Genomic DNA, 21,272 nt, shown 5'->3' on the forward strand with positions numbered 1-21,272 from the left:
AGTCAGAACAGTCTGTGAAGAATCCAACCCAGGTTTCACCTCTTTCCTGAGGCTGAAAAAAGATTTTTTGAATGGCAACAATTCTATGTGTTGGTTATAATAGGACATTTAAAATAATCCTAAACTCATTCCAGAGAAGGAGAGGCTTTTCAAATAACAGAGTTTAAGAACCTGGCACTGTGCTGAGCTTACTACTTAGTTCAAACCAGAAGCCTGAGCTCTTTAGTCATGTACCAATGGCCATTTGTTACTACCAGGCTGAATGAAAGAGAATTTCATTCATAAAAATAGAAAGCAAAAGATCAAAATAAACTTGGAATCATTATGAAGAGGCAAAGAGGAGGGTCATTTTACTAGCTGTTATAATTCATCTGAGTTACCTAGGAGATAAAGGACTACTGATATGTAAGGACAGGGAGGACTCTGTCTGGAAGCCCAAGGATTCTCTGATATATCTCTTATACATGTGTAATAGTAAAAGTTAATGGAAAATACACACACACAAAGTAACATGTGAAGAATAGTGAGCAAGATTTGGGTTACTTCACCAGCTGAGGTCCTGTATGAGGGCAAAGGAAACATGGAAAGAGCAGTAGAAAAAAACTAGTTATAAAGAAGAATTTACAATCATTCAACTAGTTAACAAAAGCAAAGTCTACAGCAGTTACATATATATTCTTTTCTTACTACAGATGATTTTGCATGAATGTATAAACCACTTTCTTCTGTCTTCTTCTTCTCAATATGCTATACAAATTTTATTAGTAAAATTTAACTAGCTCAGTGGTAAAGAATCCACCTGCCAATGCAAGAGACGTGGGTTCAATCCCTAGATCAGGAAGATCTCCTGAAAAAGGAAATGGCAACCAACTCCAGTATTCCTGCCTGGGAAACCCCATGAACAGAGCCTGGCAGGCTGTACTCCATGCGGTCGCAGAAGAGTCGGACACGACTTAGAAACTAAACAACAGCAAATCACTTTACAATTTAGTCTTTCAATTCAGTTCAGTTGCTCAGTCATGTCTGACTCTGCGACCCCATAGACTGCAGCATGCCAGGCTTCCCTGTCCATTACCATTCCCAGAGCTTGCTCAAACTCATGTCCATCAAGTCGGTAATGCCATCCAAACATTTCATCCTGTCATCCCCTTCTCCTTCCGCCTTCAATCTTTCCCAGTATCAGGGTCTTTTCCAGTGAGTCAGTTCTTCGCATCAGGTGGCCAAAGTATTGGAGTTTCAGCTTCAGCATCAGTCCTTCCAATGAAAATACAGGACTGATTTCCTTTAGGATGGACTGGTTTGACCTTTCAGTCCAACTGACTCTCAAGAGCCTTCTTCAACACCACAGTTCAAAAGCATCAATTCTTCGATGTTCAGCTTTCTTTACAGTCCAACTCTCACATGCACACATGACTACTGGAAAAAACCATAGCTTTGACTAGACGAACCTTTGTTGGCAAAGTAATATCTCTGTTTTTTAACATGCTATCTAGGTTAGTCATAGCTTTTCTTCCAAGGAGCAAGCATCTTTTAATTTCATGGCTGCAGTTACCATCTGCAGTGATTTTGGAGCCCAAGAAAATAAAGTCTCTTACTGTTTCCACTGTTTCCCCATCTATTTGTCATGAACTGATGGGACCAGATGCCATGATCTTAGTTTTCTGAATGTTGAGTTTTAAGCCAGTTTTTTCACTCTCCTCTTTTCACTTTCATCAAGAGGCTCTTCAGTTCCTCTTCACTTTCTGCCATAAGGGTGGTGTCATCTACATATCTGAGGTTATTCATATTTCTCCCAGTAATCTTGATCCCAGCTTGTGCTTCATCCAGTCCAGCATTTTGCATGATGTAGTCTGCATGTAAGTTAAATAAGCAGGGTAACAATATACAGCCTTGATGTACTCCTTTCCCAATTTGGAACCAGCCCATTGTTCCATGTCTGGTTCTAACTGTTGATTCTTGACCTGCATAGAGATTTCTCAGGAGGCAGGTGGTCTGGTATTCCCATCTCTTTTTTTATTCCCATCTCTTGAAGAATTTTCTGCAGTTTGTTATGATCCACACAGTCAAAGGCATTGATATAGTCAATAAAGCAGAAGTAGATGTTTAGTCTTTATTTATTTAGTCTTTAGGTAGCATGATATTCAGATAGGACTACAAATCTGGGATATAATTAACATAGCCTAAATGTGGAATATGTGAATGTCACCCACAGATGGATACAACAAGTATTGGGATTTTGCTTCCCACTTTGGGAAGAAGGTAAGAACATCTTCATTTTTAAAAAGAAGACTTCCATCTTATTAGGCAAAAGCACAGAGTATTGTACAGATCTGTACAGATCTGTACACAAGATCAAGTATCGGTATAAAGGCATATATGGCTGCTGAGTAGCCAAAGGAGCGGGCTGTGCCAACTGCTAAGTTACTGCCTCTCATGTTCACATATATCCTTCTGTACCTTTTTCTGATGGTGGAGCTACTGTGCAAACTACAGTTCTTCTTTGCTACCTGGCTTCTTATTAAGGCTCTGCCTAGCATACACTGAAGAAATCCTGTTAAGACTAGAGGAGGGACAAAGCTCTTGATTCTTCCCTTTGCAAAGTATCTATACCAACTTATTCTTGAGGAAAAACAACAAACTTGGAGGATTTACCATATCTGATTTCAAATTTACTATAAAGCTACAATAATCAAGACTGTAGATGGGCAAGACAATAGGCATACAGAATCACATCAACTACAAAAATTAACTAAAAGTGAGTCATAGATCTAAGCGTCAAACCTAAAATAAGAAGAAAACACAGGAGAAAAACCTTGGTGAACTTACATTAGACAAAGGTTTCTTAGATACACCATCAATAATATAATCCTTTTTTTTAATTTAGAAAAATTGAAATTTGGACTTTAGCAAAATTAAGAATACCTGCTTTCAAGACTGAAAAGGAAAAAAAGCAAAAAACAAAGCAAGTTCGGAAACTGGGAGAAATATTTGCAAACTACGTTATCTTGTAAAAGACTTACACTTAGTTTATATTACAAGCTCTAAAAACTCTGTAATTTAAAAGAAACAATTTTTAAAAACTGGGCAAAAGATCCAAATATATACTTCATCAAGGAAAATATTCAGTTGGTAAATAAGTGCATGAAAAGATGCTCGTTAGTCCTTAGGGAAATGCAAATCAAAACCAAAATGATACATCATTTCATACCCGCTGGATAAGTGTAATTAAAAATTTTTTTTAGTTAAAAAAAATGTCTTTAAGAAAACAAATGTTGGCAAGGATGTGGAACAATTGGAATCCTCATAGACTGCTATAAAATGACAATCACTTTGGGAAAGAAAAATTGGAAGCTTCTTAAAAAGTTAAATATGTGTGACTTCCCTCGTGATCCAGCAGTTAAAAATCCACCTACCAATGCAGGGGACACGGGTTCAATCCCTGGTCTGGGAAGATCCCACATACCTTGGAGCAACTAAGCCCATGTGTCACAACTACGAAGCCCAAGCTCTAAAGCCTGTCCTCCACAACAAGAGAAGCCGCCGCAGTCAGAAGCCAGCACACCACGAAGAAGAGTACACCCCCAACCCCCACCGGTTGCAACAAGAGAAAGCCCAGGGGCAGGAACCAGAGCAGTCAAAAACAAATTTTATAAATAATAATAAATTTTTAAAAATAAAAGTGAAATATATACCCATGATATGAGCCAGCCATTGTACTTCTCTGTATTTATTTACTCAAGACAGCCACACAAGTCACAGACAGGAATCTTCAGGACATCATTTGCATAACTAAAACTCAGAGCAACCCAAGTATCTACCAACAGGTGAATGAATGAATATTGAGAAAACAGCTCAGTAGCTGCCCAGAAATGGGGTAGAGGTAGGGAATGAATTATGGAGGTCAGAGGAAACTTTCGCAGGAGACATATACATTCATTATCCTGATCACGGAGCTGTCAACACAAGCTTATAAATATAGCAAAAGTCATCAAATTGTACATTTTTAATATATGAAGTTTATTTGTTTACTGTAGTAAGTTACTTTAATAAAGCTATAGAATTTCTATCATTCTAGAATAAAAAATAAATTAAAAAATTCCTAAAATAAAGTTCCTAAGAACAGGGAAAAAAAAAAGAGGCAGAAAAAAAAAAAGAGGCAGTTTTTGCATATTTATTCATAGTGGGTGTATATTTACTAATTTCACACCCAGCTGGGTGCCCTTTATTATTTCCTATAGTTTTATCCTTCCACTTGAGATGTTTCCCCTCTATGTAAAGAACCTTCTTTAGTAAGTCTTATAGAGCAGGTCTGCCGGTGGTTAATTCTCTCAGCTTTTGTCTAAAAATGTCTTTATTTCACCTTCATTTTTGATGGATATTTCTGCTGGGAATAGAATTTTAACTTGGCAGCTTTTTTGTTCAACAGAAAAAATGTCATTCCATAATTTTCCAGTTTCCTCGGTTGTGTTCAAAATTCAGCCATCATTTATATTAATTTCTTTAAAAGTAACATTATCTTATTTTTTTTCCATCTGGTTGCTTCTGAGAGTTTCTCTTTGTCTCTATAGTTTTCAACAGTTCAATTAAGATACATCTGAGTGTACTTTTCTTTGTATTTATCCCGCCTGGAGTTTGCTAAACTACTTAAATTGATGGGTTGATGTCCTTCATCAATTTTGGAAAATGCCTTACCATATCTCTTCAAATATCTGCTCCCACGCTAAGTCTCTACTTCTGGATTTCCAAACACGTTATTCAAGATTTCTTTTTTATTTTCTTTTCTGGGGGCTGCACCACACAGCATGTGGGATCTTAGTTCCCCAACCAGGAATCAAACCCTGCAGTTGAAAGAGTTTTAACTACTGGATCGCTAGGGAAGTCCCATACCTTATTCAAACTTTCACTACTACTGTTTTGTTCTGTCCCACTTTTTCCATTTTTTTTTCTTCCTGTGTTTCAAATTGGATACTTTCTATTGTCTTTATTCTTGTCTTTTATTGGTATAGCCTGCTATTAAATCCACCCAATGAATAATTAATTTCAGTTACTGTGGGCTTTTTGTCATGCTTTTTTTATTTTTAATGTGCCAGGCACTGTACTAAGTGCTGGGAACACAGCAGTGAAAAGACAGCCACAATCCCTGCTCTCACAGAACTTCAATGGTTTATATTCAGTTGACCTGTTTTCCCTCTTTTAGGTAAACGAAGAGTAAGGCAAGGCGTAGACTGAGAGCCTAGGGTTCTGCATCAAAGTTTACTCATTAACATATAAATGACAGACTTCAGCGACTGATTTATTTTTCATTCCCAAAATATCCATTTAATTCCTTTTCATGAATTCTAATTCTCTATAGATTCTCCACCTTTTCCTATATTTTCTTTAGCATATTACAGTTATTTTAAAGTCCCCATCTGATAATTTCAATTACCAGGCAGTGCCAGGCAGCTCAGTGGTAAAGAACCGGCCTGCCAACGCCAGAGATGCAAGGGATGCAAGTTCAATTCCTGGCTCCGGAAGACCCCCTGGAGAAGGAAATGGCAACACACTCCAGTATTCTTGCCTGGAGAATCCCATGGACAGAAGAGTCTGGCGGGCAACAGTCCAAGGGGTCACAAAGAGTTGGGACATGACTGAGTGACTAACATTTTCTTTCACTTTCTACTTCTGTCATTTATTTTTCTTCTTGATTATGGATCACAGTTTTCCATCTTTTCAAATTTTTAGAAACGGCTCATTGTACACTGGATACGGTAAATGAAAGAGCCTCAGAAACCCCAGAATATACTTTCCCAGTGAGCATTCTCCATCTACTCTATTACACAAAAGGGATGAGAGAGAACAACCATTACAATCTATTTCATGAACTGAAATGTGTCAGGACTATGCTGAAGTTTCGGCAAGACTCAGTTCACCTCTGGTTTATTCTTTTTCTTCAGTCTGTGTTCAGAATCAGCAAATGTTAGCAGTTCTCTTCTCACCTTACAAAGGGCTCTTCTATATCTGGAATTTTTTAATTAATTAATTTTAATTAATCTAGTCATCATTACTTCTACAGTCCTCCAATATTTTTTAAAATACAATTTTAAAAGTTCAGTTTTTTCTACTTGTTGCAGTGGTATAGATGACTGTACCATGACCTACTAAATACTACCCAGCAGCTGAAGTCTCCCTGCAATACCATAATAGTCATTCACAAGCCCAGCTATACATCAGAATAACGTGAGGAGAGTTTTTAAACTATAACTCACCGTCAATACCTCTAGAACTCATATATAATCAGCTGTTGTTGTCATTGTTGTTGTTCAGTTGCTAAGTTGTGTCCGACTCTTTGTGACCCCACAAACTGCAGCACACCAGGTCTCCCTTAGGTGTTCAGTGTGGTCAGGAAAGCTGTACTTTTAACAAGAGTCTTAGTGATCCCAGTAAAGCTGACATTTCTAAAAAAGCTAATGTGGGAGTTCCATGGTGGCCTAGTGGTAAGAATTCCAGACTTTCACTGCCATGGCCTGGGTTCAATGCTTGGTTGGGGAACTAAAATCCTGCAAGTTGCCCAACATGGCCAAAAAAATAAAAATAGAGAAACTAATGTGCCTGTTCCTCCTCTCCCCCATCCCCAGCAGAGTACTGATAAGGACATTTGACAAAGAACATAGACTACACATCACAGACAAACCAATTCATGAATATAAAAAGTTAAAAGTTCAGAATCACTAAAGACTTTGAAGATGTTAAAATAAATATGTAAAGGCTTCATATATTAAATATATTATAAATATATTTTATATATTTATATATTATAAATATATTATTAAATGTACTTAATGTGTTAAGCATATTAAATATATATAAAAATATATTAAGATCAAGACGATGAGAAAGGAAAGACAAGCAAGAATCATTAGTCAAGAGTACATAGTATAACACCAACTGGGCTTCCCTGGTGGCTCAGTGGCAAAGAATCCACCTGCCAAAGCAGGAGACACGGGTTTGACCCCTGGGTCTGGAAGATCCCCTGGAGAAGGAAATGGCAACCCACTCCAGTATTCCTGCCTGGGAAATCCCCACAGTCCATGGGGTTGCAAAAGAGTCAGACATGACTGAGCGACTAAACAACAACAACATAATACCAAGAGGGGACTGAAAATAGAACTATACAATTCAATTTCACTTCTGTTTTAGCAGAAAACAATATTATTTTCAAATTTAAATAGAGCATTTTTGCCAGCCATCAGAACACCTAAAATACAGCATAAACCCCACCTACCTGCTTTATCTGAATTCAAGTCTATATGAATTAATCCAAGGGTAGAGATGAAAATTCTGCAATGTGACAAGGGGAGTGGTGTCAGTGAACCTTGAGAACTCATGAAAAATAAGGCATCAGACTAGGAATGAGAAGATGGTGCCTCAAAATGCAGGGATAGATAAAGATGAAAAGGTCATTTCAGGACCATGACCTTAATTTAATGTCAATACCCAAATAATTCTAGGACCGATTACTATGCAGATGACTTTTCAGCACTTAGGCAGCGTTTACTAATAATGAAATCTTACCTTCGTGAAGCAAGTTTACAGACTACCTTCACAGACATTACCTCAAATCTTTGGTTTGTAGAGCCCTATGAAAAAAGGCAGGTAGCACCATGTCTCCTCCCCAACCCTCACATTCACTCTTCAAAATACTCAGCTTGACTCTCACCCAGGTTAACTCATTCCTCAGCAATTAGGACTCAAACTCAAGTCTTCCCCACTGAATACTGTTTTTCTATCACACAGCTCTTAAAGTCAGCATGATTTAAGAATAAGTCATGCAGAAATGATAATTGGGATTGCTTCAAAATAATGAAGAGAAGCTGAGCAGGAAATGGGTAGGAGTATGGATGAAACAAAACTAAGTAGAAGCCAGGTAATGGGTACATGGGGCTTCATTTATAATCATCTATTTTTGTACATGTTTAAAACTTTGCATAAAAAAGCTTTTTAAAAAAAAAATACACATGCACATGCATGCTCTTTGTTAGGTTAACTGTACCAGTAATCAGAAGAATACCAAAAATACAGAGCACCTGAAGCTCAGCATTTTTTAAGCCTTTTTTAAAGACTCAAATAACACCCTCAGATACAAAAATACTTAGAAAAAAAGATGACAAATGATATGCCTGAATACTGACCACCAACTGCACCAACAGAAAAAAGCATCATGACAGTGAAATACTTAACGCTGTGTTCTATAAAAAAAAAACAAAAAAACTGATTAATATATTGCGGGGGGGACAACCCTGAGGAACACTTAGTATTTGTCTTCAAACATTTTTAAAGTAAAAAGACAAACACTCTGAAGCGTTACAGAGAAAACCATTAGGAACAGTGAATAGAAGACTTTAGGAGGCCAAACGTTTCTACTCTCCCCGCGCTTACTTGAGGCTCATGACTCATGTGCTCCTCACTAACAAACCTTGTCACCATCACCTACCAATTTTCTAGACACTTCCCCCATCATCAAAACACTCTTGACTCCTGGCTCAGTTTTTCCTCTACTTCACACATCGACCACCGTCCAGGTTAGTGTTGCTTGATAAAATATAGGACTCCCAATTAAACCTGAATTTTCAAAAAAACATGAGAAGTATTTTTAGTATATCCCATGGAATAATTGGGAAATATTTATACTAAATATTTATTGCTTATCTGAAATTCACATTTAACTGGGCATCCATTATTTCTATTTGCTATATCTGTGAACCCAAATCTAGGTGACTTCAATGTCAAGGTGGACCACCTATCTCAACATCCTCAACATTCCTTGATCTCTTCAATTCTAGTGACTATGACCATAACAAAGACACTGTCTCCAAATCCAGCTGAATCCTTAAAACTGCCCAGTACTGCTAAACGTCCTTAAACTGCACTCTCTCTCTCTCATTTACTCCAACAGCTATTATAAACCAAATCCATTGTCTCCTTCTCTGCCATCTCAGTCTCTAAATTCACCACCTGAATTTAGATTCCATTCTTCTTCTACCTCCTATGGTACTTCACTGTGAATTTCCCTTTATTATATTCTTCAACTGCTCCTACTAAAGCATAAGCCATTAGATGAAATTACATTCACCCAAAACCTTCAAACAAGGGTGGGCATTTTAGTAAGGCATGCAAGAACCTACATGATTGACAACTCAGTCTAGGCTTCACTTTCTGTCAAGTTCTCCCTGACTGCCCAGGCTAAATTAAGGGCTCCTCTTACCCACTCCCATTGTATCCTATGCATTCATCGTAACATTCACCAGAATTTTCTTTTCATCCTTCTCTCTTACTAGAATTTAAGGTGTGAGAGTTTACGGATGTGAGGGTTGGACTATAAAGAAAGCTGAGCACCGAAGAATTGATGCTTTTCAACTGTGGTGTTGGAGAAGACTCTTTAGAGTCCCTTGGACTGCAAGGAGATCAAACCAGTTAATCCTAAAGGAAACCAGTCCTGAATATTCATTGGCAGGACTGATGCTAAAGCTGAACCTCTAATACTTTGGCCACCTGATGCAAAGAACCGACTCACTGGAAAAGACCTTGATGCTGGCAAAGACTGAAGGCGGGAGGAGAAGGGGACGACAGAGGATGAGATGGTTGGATGGCATCACCAACGCAATGGACATGAGTTTGAGCAAGCTCTGGGAGTTGGTGATGGACAGGGAAGCCTGGCGTGCTGCAGTCCACGGGCTCGCAAAGAGTCAGACACGACTGAGCGACTGAACTGAACTAACAAAGACTGAACAGTCATCTGTCAGGGCTATTGCAGAAGTGGATTTAAATAATCTCAGATTCCTTCTAACTAACTATCTGTAACTAATCAATTAGTGACTGGAATTATTTTTTCAGTCAGAGGACTGGCTTTAAAAAAAAAAGAAACAGAAATCAATCCATTTTAAGAATTAGAAAAGTTTTAGACTTTTATCAGATTTAGTCAAATTATATTTTTCCTGTTTAACAGATAAATGAAATAGCTCAGAATTAAGATTTACATAATACAGCAAAGGTAGTTTGTGTCAGGGCAGAAACCAGAGCACAGGTCTTCACTGATCTTTGTTGCCAACATCTGACCAAAACAACACCTTCTCTCTCTCTCATTCCCTACTGCAAATTCAGTTATCAGAAGCCAAAAATTGGAACATAACAGGAAATACAAATGCTTCTTGTCTTTCCCCCCAGTCCATTACCCAAAAGAAAGATGATCTGCCTAGAGGATAAAGGCAAAACATCTTCCCAGCCCTGAGCTGGGATGGAAGTAAAAGGCACTGATAAAGATAAAAGATTTGGAAAGGTACTCCAAAAGACAAAATGAATGATTTGAAAGTTGTTGCTGGGGGTGAGGGGTTTCAAAAAAGCAAACAAAGGAAAGAAAGCAGATGGGCAAAGAGAAAGACAGACTCAGGAATCCAACAGAACAAGTCACTCAAATCCAACCAAAGGTTAAAAGGGTGCCTCAAATTTGATCAAATCCTTAATGGAATGTTCTTAAGAGTATGAAAACCAACTTTACACACTTAACTGTGAAATACCAGATAAAAGAATCAAAGAAAAACATACTCTCATATTTATAACTATACATTCCTGTTTGTATTCTCACAAATTCTACACTCTTACCTTCAGAATTCAACTCTCTTCACCTAAAAATCTGCAGTGAGTTATAAAATGTATATATATATACATTTTATATATATATATAAAATGTATATAAAACTAAAAATAAAAGGGGAACAATGTTACAACTTCCACTAACAGCCTGAGAAGTTTTGATAAGGTGAAAAGAATATAAACAATGAAATTAGTATACAATGCTTAAAAGGTATGTCTAATGCATGACCAATCGAAAAAAGATTTCCTTATGAACTCTCTTATGAACATAAAAGATTCTCTCTTAAGAACATAAAAGACAAAATGTAACATGTTATTTTTGAGTGAAGAAGCAGTAACTTTCCTCTCTTTACATATTTGTGCTATCTGTTCACAAAATTTAGACCTTTTTTGTAAAGCTCTATTTATTGAAAGTTACTGCTCTAAGGATTAAGACACCCACACTCTAGTTTAAACTCAATCACATGTCATATGATAATGAACAAGTTGCTTTGCTTCTCTAGCTTGTTTTTCCACGCATTATAGAAATAATAATAATCACCAAACTATAAAGAAAAGAGAAAAAATGCTGCACAGGATAATTATGATAATAGATTTTTATGATTATTTACAGCTTCCTTTCACATAAAAGATTCACACCAAGACACTAAACAAGACCATGATGCAAATAAATAAAGCCAGGTATTATCCCCAACTTACAGATGCAACCAGAAAACTCAAGTTCAGAGAAGCTGACTTGCCCAAGGTCACACTGAAAACTGTTCAGCATACTGTGTAGTACGAGAAAGAGCTCTTGACTGTCATCACAAATTTGAGACAGTAAGAGCGGTTTTCTCATGCCCAAATTACTAGGAGGACTATCCAAGGTAAGCTGTCAACAATTAGATGGAAAAGGGTTGCTTGAGGTTGTTATGACCCATAATTACCCACAAGGCCATCATCTGGATATAAAAGTATGATTGAAAATATTATTAAACAAAAGTCCTTTAAAGTAAATTTCTAAACGTACTGCTATTTAGTAAATATTCATGCCTCTTGCACTAGACACAACACCCTGCTTGGGGGATGTGAAGTGGAAGGGGCAAGGATATCACAAGAAAAAGTTTAAGTTCTCTGAAATTCAACAGGCTAAAACACTCCAAACTATAAAATATGAATAGGGGCAGGCAACAGCTTGTAGACTGTAGTGGCAACCCTAAGCCAAACCAAAAGAGTGCCAGGCTGTGGTTTAAAGAAAATATGCAATCTGGAAGTCTGCACCTCAAGTTATTGCTACTGCAAAGTAATTAGTACCATTTATAGCAAAAATATGTAAAGTTTAGAGGATAATTCCAATTCTTCATTATAACAGGATGGCATTCCATATTAGCTTGGGGCTTTCTTGTCTTAACAGAAGCCCTTTTGATGATATAGTCAATGGTTCAAAAGCCACTCTCAGAAAACCAAAGAATATAACTATATATCTCAGCCATAAAACATCTGAAGTGGTCAAATCTGCCCATCGACTGCAGGTACCTGAAGACAGTTTACTGGAGGCACTATCAATTCCAGTTATTTATATTCTACAATGTTAAAATTTTCTTCAGCACAACCTCTGAGTGTGCTCTGTTTACTGAAGGCTCTACCACACAGCATGAAACAGAAATTTTACTGCTGAAACCTTAAACTTCATTCAGTCATCACAACGTAAAAACACTTTAACTTTTCTATTCTTCAAGGTCAAAACAAACTTTGTCTCATCTTTCCCTCTCCACCCCCAAGAAAATGGGGTATTCTAAAAGATGTCAGACGGAATAAGCCAGTACTTTTTATAAATTCAAGTCAATCCTCAGCAAAGAAAGAGCTTAAGATGCCTATATTCTACTTCAGTATTGATTCTAAGCCTTTTAACAGTCTAAGCTGACCACAAACCTCCTCTTCTACTTCTTCTATAGAACATTCTTCTCTTTAAACTTCCTTTAAAAGAGCCTTCCTATCTCTCCCCATCCACTGTGTTATATACACACAGATACACACTAAACCCCCAATGGCGAGCAGACTGAGAGCTAGGGAACACATGTGCAAAGCACACGTTTTTAGTTAACGCAAGGCTCACCCTGCAAAGTATGCTGCTATAACGCAACAACACAGAGTCTACACAGGACCTCGTAACACCAAATTTGAAAATAAAACAAAAATGCCCTGCAACAGTCTGAGTAAAGAATAAAGATGCAAAAATAAGGCATGCTTACCGTTGTATCTCTAACCTTTGCTTTAAGGACAAAATTCTCCATGCTAAACACATTCAAAAAAAAAACAAAAGCAGCAGATTTAAGACTCTTAACTTCCTATTGGCCAAAAGTGTCAAATAAAAAGTGTAGCAATATTTAAAATCTAATAAAGCAATATTAAATCTAATATAACAAGCCACACAACACCTTATGACATTTTTCTATTACACTTTCCAAACTTGAACAGCCATCTATTATGTATGCCACAAATAGATGATAAAGCAAGAAAAGAGATTACTGTCATTCATGGTAGGTCACCCAAGGACCCTCTCAGTACGCTAAGCATTTGTCAACGAACGCTAAACTGAGGTATCTATTGGACAAGGTACATAAGGGGGAACATCCAGAGACTAGTCAACCTCCTTTATTTGGTAAATATACAATCATCAGTCAGCTATACAGAAAATGTATAAATTTTACATTTGAATGATCTTAGTCTTTTCAAAGCATTTCACATTCATTACCCTATCAGTTCAGTTCAACTCAGTCACTCAGTCGTGTCCAGCTCTTTGTGATCCCATGGACTGCAGCATGCCAGGCCTCCCTATTCATCACCAGCTCCCAGAGCTTGCTCAAACTCATGTCCATCGAGTTGGTGATGATATACAACCATCTCATCCTCTGTCGACCCATTCTCCTCCCACCTTCAATCTTTCCCAGCATCAGGGTCTTTTCAAATGAGTCAGTTCTTCACATCAGGTGGCCAAAGTATTGGAGTTTCAGCTTTAGCATCAGTCCTTCCAATGAATATTCAGGACTGATTTCCTTTAGGATTAACTGGTTTGATCTCCTTGCAGTCCAAGGGACTCTCAAGAGTCTTCTCCAACACCACAGCTCAAAAGCATCAATTCTTCAGCGCTCAGCTTTCTTTATGGTCCAACTCTCACATCCATACATGACTACTAGGAAAACCATAGCTTTGACTAGACGAACCTTTGTCAGCAAAGTAATGTCTCTGCTTTCTAATATGCTGTCTAGGTTGGTCATAGTTTTTCTACCAAGGAGCAAATGTCTTTTAATTTATCGTATAGATCACTGCAAAAAAATTTCCTTATGCAGACTTGCCACTAAAAGTAGTGACAAATTCAAGATCACAAAGGTAGTCAATCAGATCTGAAACTTGATTCAAAAATGTTGGAGGAAATATAAATAGGTACAAGTTCCTCCTTAAAGCTTTCTTTTGTTAAAAACCTATTCCTAGTTAAACTATCACTTATAAGATGGAGGCCACCATAAACACTAAATTATTAATAAAATTCAGTTATTTACATTTAAAATAAAGCCAAAATTACCACTCCTGTTAGCCAGTCTACCTTTGAATCAAGAATCATATGAAAAACATTCCATCAATGACTCAATGTGTGCTTATAACTCTGCTGGGCCCTGGGGTGACTATTAGTAGAATTCTCAGAGAGTTCTTGCTTTTCAGAAAGTTTACACTCCATTTGATAAAAAAGATAAGAGAAAAGAAAATAATGCTAAGCTATGTTCAATCAACCCTTCCAAGGGGCGACACCTTGGTGTTTCTGTAGAACCTGAGGTGACCAGCACATGAAGTAGTGAGGATGCAGTGAGTTCAGTCTATAAAGACTTCATGGGAAAAATGAAGCTTGAGCTGCCCATTTAAGTGTGGACAGGAATTAGAAAAAGATGAAAGAGGAATTAAAGCATTTAGGCAGGGGCTGGTATAAACAGAGGCAGACAAGCAGGAATAAGCCTGACATACACAGAAGCGACTGAGCCAGCTTGCCTGCAACATGGGTGCACACTGAGACATGATGAGAAAACGTTAGGTAAATCACACGGGGTCAGCGCCGCACGGACCACTGTGACACACGGAGATGCTGTTAAAAGCATTAAGACCATCAAATATTGAAACTACAAAGAAATCTTACAGATTTTTCTAGTCAATTCCAACAAAAAAGGAAATACAGGACCCACAGAGATCTAATGGCTAACATGAGGACTGAGACTGTAAAGAGCAGGACAGAACTCACACCATCATTCAGGAATCGCAGTTCAATGGTGGGCAGCACGGTATGACGAAAAATGCACATCTGTCCAAGGGGTGAAGGATGCGCAAGCGTCATAACAAGACAGCACTGTGTCTTGGGAATTCAAGGAGACTGGTTTCCAGGGGTAATGGACCACCACAGTGGCATCACAGCTGATCAAAAAACCACTGTTTTGCCAGAAGGCATCACTTTCAAGAAAGCACCAATCCAGAAGGAAAGCAAGAGGCAAGAGCTAGTTTTTTCAGAGTTAGAGGACATAGGTTGATAAATGAGGCAACAGGTATCTGGCAACAAAAGGAATAAAAAGACTGATCTATACAGAGAAAGCTACAAGACCAAGCAAATGTTTAAGAGAAAAGAAATCTTAGTAAGTTTGAAGGTGAAAAGGAAGGAGCTCATATAAAGAAAAATTCAATTAGATGCTAGCTAAAGGTGGGAAGAGTGAGGGAGCACAGAGAACTAATTGAGGACCAGTTGGAAATCATTTTTAAAAGATGAGTTCCAGAATAAATAAGCAATTTTTTCTCACTCACCATACCCCTTGCCAAAAGAATATTCATTTTCAATTACTTACAAGGCCTTACAACAATGGCAGACCAGGCTTTAAGAACAAGGCTAAGGAGTTTTTGGGTTTTTTTCCTTAAATCCAAAGCAACTTCAGTTTTACAAATCTATCTGGCCAATTAACATGTAGCTTGTTACTTCAAAGACGCTGGTCAATCATTTTATAACATAAGTTTTATACCACCTATTCAAAGAACATTCCGATTAGCATTCAATTTACAACTACCACTAAGCTAGTATTAAAAATTTAAAAATCCGAGTTTACTCTCTAATATGTTCTTTACAATGTTATTTTTTGGCTTTTTATATATAGCTTTTACTTGATCAGATGTGGAAAACATATATTTACAACAAATCATTTGATGGTATCTTTCTCAACTTCTTAAAACAAAAACTTTCATATAACCAGTTTTTCTATACTCCCTTTCAGGAACAAAGTCCTACAGAAATTGATTGGGCATATGAGCTAGGTAAGGCAGGTAAGAAGGTTCTCTCTAATTTAAGTAACCTGACTGATATGCCACAAATTAAAGCTACACACCCACACCTAAAATTTGCTAATTTCAGTTTAGAAACTTACTATTTAGCACCATACAGGCAGGTTAAGGAGCAGCAGAAGATATAACTTACACATTCAACTTTCTGGCTGTCCACCTTCACAAGTTCCATCCCTAATCGAAGAAGTACTTAGTTTTTAAATTGCTAGGAATTGCTCAGTTGCCATAAATACTAGGTTTAGGTGCAATGCCAGCAGGTTACAGGAATGTTATTTTACCCACTTGGAAACAAGGACTTGAGCTCACAATGTCAAGATGGAACACTACCACTGTTTAATCTGGGTCTACTGCACCAAGCTGCTGAGCAATACCCATCAGAGTACAATAGGTAATCAGCAGTGGCTAGTAAGGCATTTCTGCTTTTATCACCACAAATATTAGAAGTTCAACTAAAACATCAATTCAGTCATAAATAGAGTTGCCATCTTTAGACATGCACATGCTCTCTGGTTCAACATAAGTCTTAGCTGTAATAAAAAGCAGCAGCTTGACTCCCCCTGGACCCAGTGAAACAAAGTACAGACGATATATTCAAAATTTAAAACTTTTAGACATAGTTGAAATATTGAAGACTCTCAAATATCTCTCACTACATGTAGGTTGTTTTCCCCCCTCAATAAAAATGTAAACTCTTCCCTGCTAACTATACTTTTGGATTATTAAAACAAATCCTATGAGATACTTACCAGAAAAAAATATTCCTCATTGTCCAGGATTCAATACTTTTAATACTGAGGCTCTTATTATCAGGTCTGCTATGTGACCTTGAAAAGTCACTTAACCACTCTGAGCCTCAGTTTTTCCCACTTTCCAAACTCAAAGTAAACTCTAAATTAAACATTTATTAATTCCATAATAAGTTACTGTCTACAAGTGCCTTACGTTAAACACCGAAACCTTTATACTTTTACATCCCAAAGTCAGTGGGCTTTAACCCTGTAAGAGAAAAATGTGAGGAATAATTTGTCCTATGGATCTTTCTCTTTAATAACAATATAAAAGTATAGTTTTTTAAGGCTTGTTTAAAGTTCTTATGTCCTTAATTGTTAACAGATGGTGTGAGTTTGATTCCACAATATTCATAACAAAGCAAACAGCCAAGTATAAGGTCTTTCAACACTGGGGACAAAAAGAAGGAAACATTTACTTGCATTACTGGGCATATAATCAAAATCATTCTTCTTTTAAAATTTAGAAAACTATCTTTTCAATATGTGACAGATAAACCTAGAGATCAACAGGTAAGAAGCAAAGAAATAAAGTTTAAAAATTGGAAAAAAAACTTCTACTTTAAAAAAAATTGGGAGGGAGGGGACATGGGTGTATCTATGGCTGATTCTTGCTGATGTATGATAGAAAACCACAAAATTCTATAAAGCAATTATCCTTCAATTAAAAAATTTTTTTAAAATTGGAAACAATAGTTGTGGTGTGAATCCATCAAATTCCTGCATCCAGATTCAAGTATCCACACAGTCCACCTTTGCGAACTGTGTGCCTTTTAAATCCTTTTTTAAAATTACAGAGAAAGTCTTTTCTATCAAGTTTTACACGTAAGGCTCTATCAATAATACAATCCAATATATGTGGTCACATTTCACTTCCTCAAATAGATTAGCAGTACAGTGGTTTAGATACTTTTTGGTCTGGAAGCATTAAGGATGGGTGAAAGAACTTCAAGTTTCTGACAGCTTTGTAATTCTCTTTTATTTAAGTAGTTTCTTCTCAAATTTCTTCTCAATTCCTCTGCCTATTCCCAAGTATCTTGCAGATAGGTCAGAAACTGTTTATGGATCCATTCAGCTCCCAAAATCAGTTTCATGATTATATCCAGTAAACAAAATAGACTGATTCAATCTCAAGCAGTTCCTCATCACAGGAAGTTCATCCTAGAATTGCAGCTACAAAAAGCATTCTCCCAAGCAATCCCCAACTACTTAACAGCAACACAAAGTTAAACTAAATCCTACTGACAAAAGGCTCCGGGTGCATTCATTCTGATCAGCCCCAGGAGTCTGTGGTTCAGACAATAAAAAGGCACCTCCTCAAGCTAGGTAACTTTTCTCCTCCATATCAAATATTCTCAATGTATGTTCTCTTGTCAACTAAGAGGTGAGAGTTTAAAAAAGAAAAAACAGCAAAACACTAGCAGAATTAACGGCTTCAGGACCACTTCCCAGCTGTCTTTGCTCTCTGTTGTCAGTGGTTCTGATGCAGTTTCCCACTTTCCTTTCACTCTGCTCCCCTTAATCCTCAAGATTCCCACTCCAGAAAGCAATATTCACATTCTCAGACCGCTGAGCAAAACATAAAAGGGGAAACTGCAACTACCAAGGAATGGGGGGGTGGGGGGGGAGGAAAAATATTTCATAAGCAGGAGGGAACCAGAACCATGGTTCCCACTGCAAAGAGCAATGTAAAAGCCTGTCTGGTCTTATCAGGCTATGGGGGGTCCGGGGTGGGGGGTGGGAGGTGGGGCATCAAAAAGATGTGCAGTGTGTGTGCACTTGGAGCTCTGCGGGCGGGCTGAGACGATGGAGCAGAAAGTAAGAAAACCTGTGTTTCCCTGCTTTCTTCTACTCTTCCCCCTCAGAGAGAGGAAGCAGAAGAAACTGGGGGAGGGGCGGGATGTTATCTTTCTCCTATTCGGGGTACACAAGAAGGGCCTTGGGGTTCGTTCAGTTATTCACTCCCGTTTAGGAGGTCCACTGAGGGAAGAGGAAACCACTAAATGTTACCCACCTCCGTTCACAAATAAAAAAGTAAGGGGGGGAGATGATTAAATCCAGATGGAGAGCCCCTGAAAGCGCCCCCAGGTCACTCATCCCTATTAGCAAGCGGAAGGGCTGGGATAAAGGGGATGGAGGGTCGGAGGGGTGGTCAGGAAAAAGGCCCCACCCCCCGACTGAGGAGGGAGAGGGGAGCCCGAGACACCAGCCGTCCCCTCCTAGCCCGCACCTCCCCCCTAGGCCACCCCCACTTATCCCCCCAAGCCTTTCCTCCAGAGCCCGAGGCAGCTGCGGGGGAGGCGGCCGCTCCTTCCTCCCCTCACCCACTCTGTCCCCACCCCCACTCCGCTCCCACCTCCCGCCCGCCCCGGGCCCGTTACCTGCTCGTCGAAGCGGCTGACCACGGCCTGGACCCATTCCACCGGCCTGTGCGCGGCCATGTCCTCCCCGCAGCCGGGGGGCGGCGAAGGGACCGGGCGGCCGGCGCCCAGGGCCGGGAAGAGGGCGGGGAGCGGGGGCTGAGGTGAAGGAAGAGGCGAGGAGAGGGTCTGAGGAGTGCAGGCTCCGATCGTTCCCACGGGGGTGGGGATGGGTGGCCTGTGCCCGGTCGGGAGGGGGAGAGGGGAAGGGGGCGTTGGCGAGGAGGCTGGGGGAAGGGGGGCGGGGGAGGGGGGCCCGGGGAGGGGAGGGGGCCTCCTGGTCGCTCTCCCCACTAGCGCCGTCTCCCCACAGCCATCACAGTCCGAGACGCCGCCATGACACCCCACCGGAAGTGGGATCCTTTCCACGGCCCGGGGAGAGGGAGAGCGAGCGAGCTCGAAATTGAGAGCACGGCTGGGAAAGGGGAGGGGGAAGCGAGAGGGAAGGGGGCCTGCGGCGCATGCGCCCGCGCCGGCCGGTTTCATTAATGAAAAAGCGAGTCCTCCTGGAGGTGACGTCACCTAACTCCTGCGGGCCCGGAGGCGCGCGTCCCTCATCGCCGCCGGGCTCACCTCGGCTCGGGCTCTAGTTGCAGCCGGCCGGAGTCCGAGCCCACCCGGGAGCATCCGCTCCCATCTCACCACCGCCTTCAGCTCTCGGTCCCCCGCCGGCCTCCGGGTTTGGATTGCTCCCGGATTGGAAGTTAGGGCGCCCTGGGGCTAGCATTTCTCCCTGCACGCAGATCTTTGCCGCTGATTTCTGGGGAGCTGTGCTTTGCCTTAAGTTCTCGCAAAAAATAAGGCACATAACCTTAGGTTTCCAGGTCCTCCGTAGCTAGTATAGCCTGCTGAGTAACAGGAAAAATTAAGGCCAAGGGAGGTTAGGTGGTTTTTTTTTTTTTTTTTTTTTTTTAAACGTCCTCTTAAATCCCAGTGGTAGACCCAGTGGCAGTCAAAGTACTCAGATTCCGGAATCCCAGTCCACACTTCCTCTGCCGAACTGATGGGCACCCAAGTTAAAACTTTTGCGCATTTGATAATAGAAAGATTTAGTTTTCCACTATCCTCAAAAAAACCTTTAAGGGCTTGGCATACATTATTAATTGAACACATTCATCATCTCATTTAACTCTTTCAACGAGCCTTTCCAATAGCTCTCATAACTCTCATGTAATGAAGCTGGGTCGCAAGAGGTTGGCAATATGTCTTAAATCATAGAGTTGGTTGGTGGGTGGCAGTCAGAATGCAAACCCAGGTGCTTTGACCCCAAAGACAATAGAGACAGATTGTGGCTCTGCTAAAACAGAGGCCTTCCCAGCGCCCCCAGTACCAGAGTTGAAATGATTTCGTGTGGAATTGGGTCATGACAGTTTTCCAGTTAGATGATTACATCCAAAACGATGGATGATCTATCCATATCTGACATGAACTTCGGAGTGAGTTATTTTTAAATTCATCTTCCTAAATTAGCCTAAATAACTTAGGCTAATGTTAAAGTGAGTTTACACATTCTGGAGCACATCCTGATTAAGAGCCAGTGAGGCCACACAGCAGGATACTAACTGGATGACAAGGAAGAGTGAAACCAGAATTTTACTTTTACCATAGAAAACCCACAAAGCCAATAGCAGGTATACAGAAAGATACATCTGTGAGAGAAGTTTCCAATCTCTGCCTGCTGGTGACTGTCCAAAATACATATTAAGTTAATTAATGTTTCATTCCAATAGAACAAGAGGGCAGGGTCTGGATGGTTCTTTGGTCCTTTCTTTAAGGATACAGCATGAATACTGACTATTTTAGATGATGTCAGAAATGATGCTGACAGTGTGGACGAAAACGATGAATATTAACAATGTCCGTCTATGGCTTCCCCAATTAGGACCTTAGAGAAAGCTCTCACTTATACTCCCAAGAACTATCCCAGTGCCTGCACATTAGTGCCAAACTTCCAGACCCACAATCTATTTTTCCTTCTCATTTGTTGTTGTGTTTAGTCACTAAGTCATGTCTGACTCTTGCCACCCCATGAGCTGTATGTAGCCCACCAGGCTTTTCTGACTATGAAATTTTCCCGGCAAGAATTCTG

General features: G+C 39.6%; 1 protein-coding gene across 4 annotated transcripts in view; it reads right to left on the minus strand.

The window, feature by feature from the left end:
• The window catches only part of NF1 (neurofibromin 1), a 240,517-nt gene extending 220,934 nt beyond the window's left edge, over positions 1–19,583 (minus strand). For all 4 annotated transcript variants that reach the window (XM_043903121.1, XM_043903122.1, XM_043903123.1 and 1 more), the window contains exon 1: positions 19,145–19,583. In XM_043903121.1, coding sequence (XP_043759056.1) covers positions 19,145–19,204 — 60 coding nt within the window. In that variant the 5' untranslated portion in view covers positions 19,205–19,583. The remainder of the gene's footprint in view (positions 1–19,144) is intronic.
• Between the last annotated feature and the right edge of the window lie 1,689 nt (positions 19,584–21,272).

Source organism: Cervus elaphus, chromosome 5 (genome assembly GCF_910594005.1).
Source record: "Cervus elaphus chromosome 5, mCerEla1.1, whole genome shotgun sequence".
Lineage (NCBI taxonomy): Eukaryota > Metazoa > Chordata > Mammalia > Artiodactyla > Cervidae > Cervus > Cervus elaphus.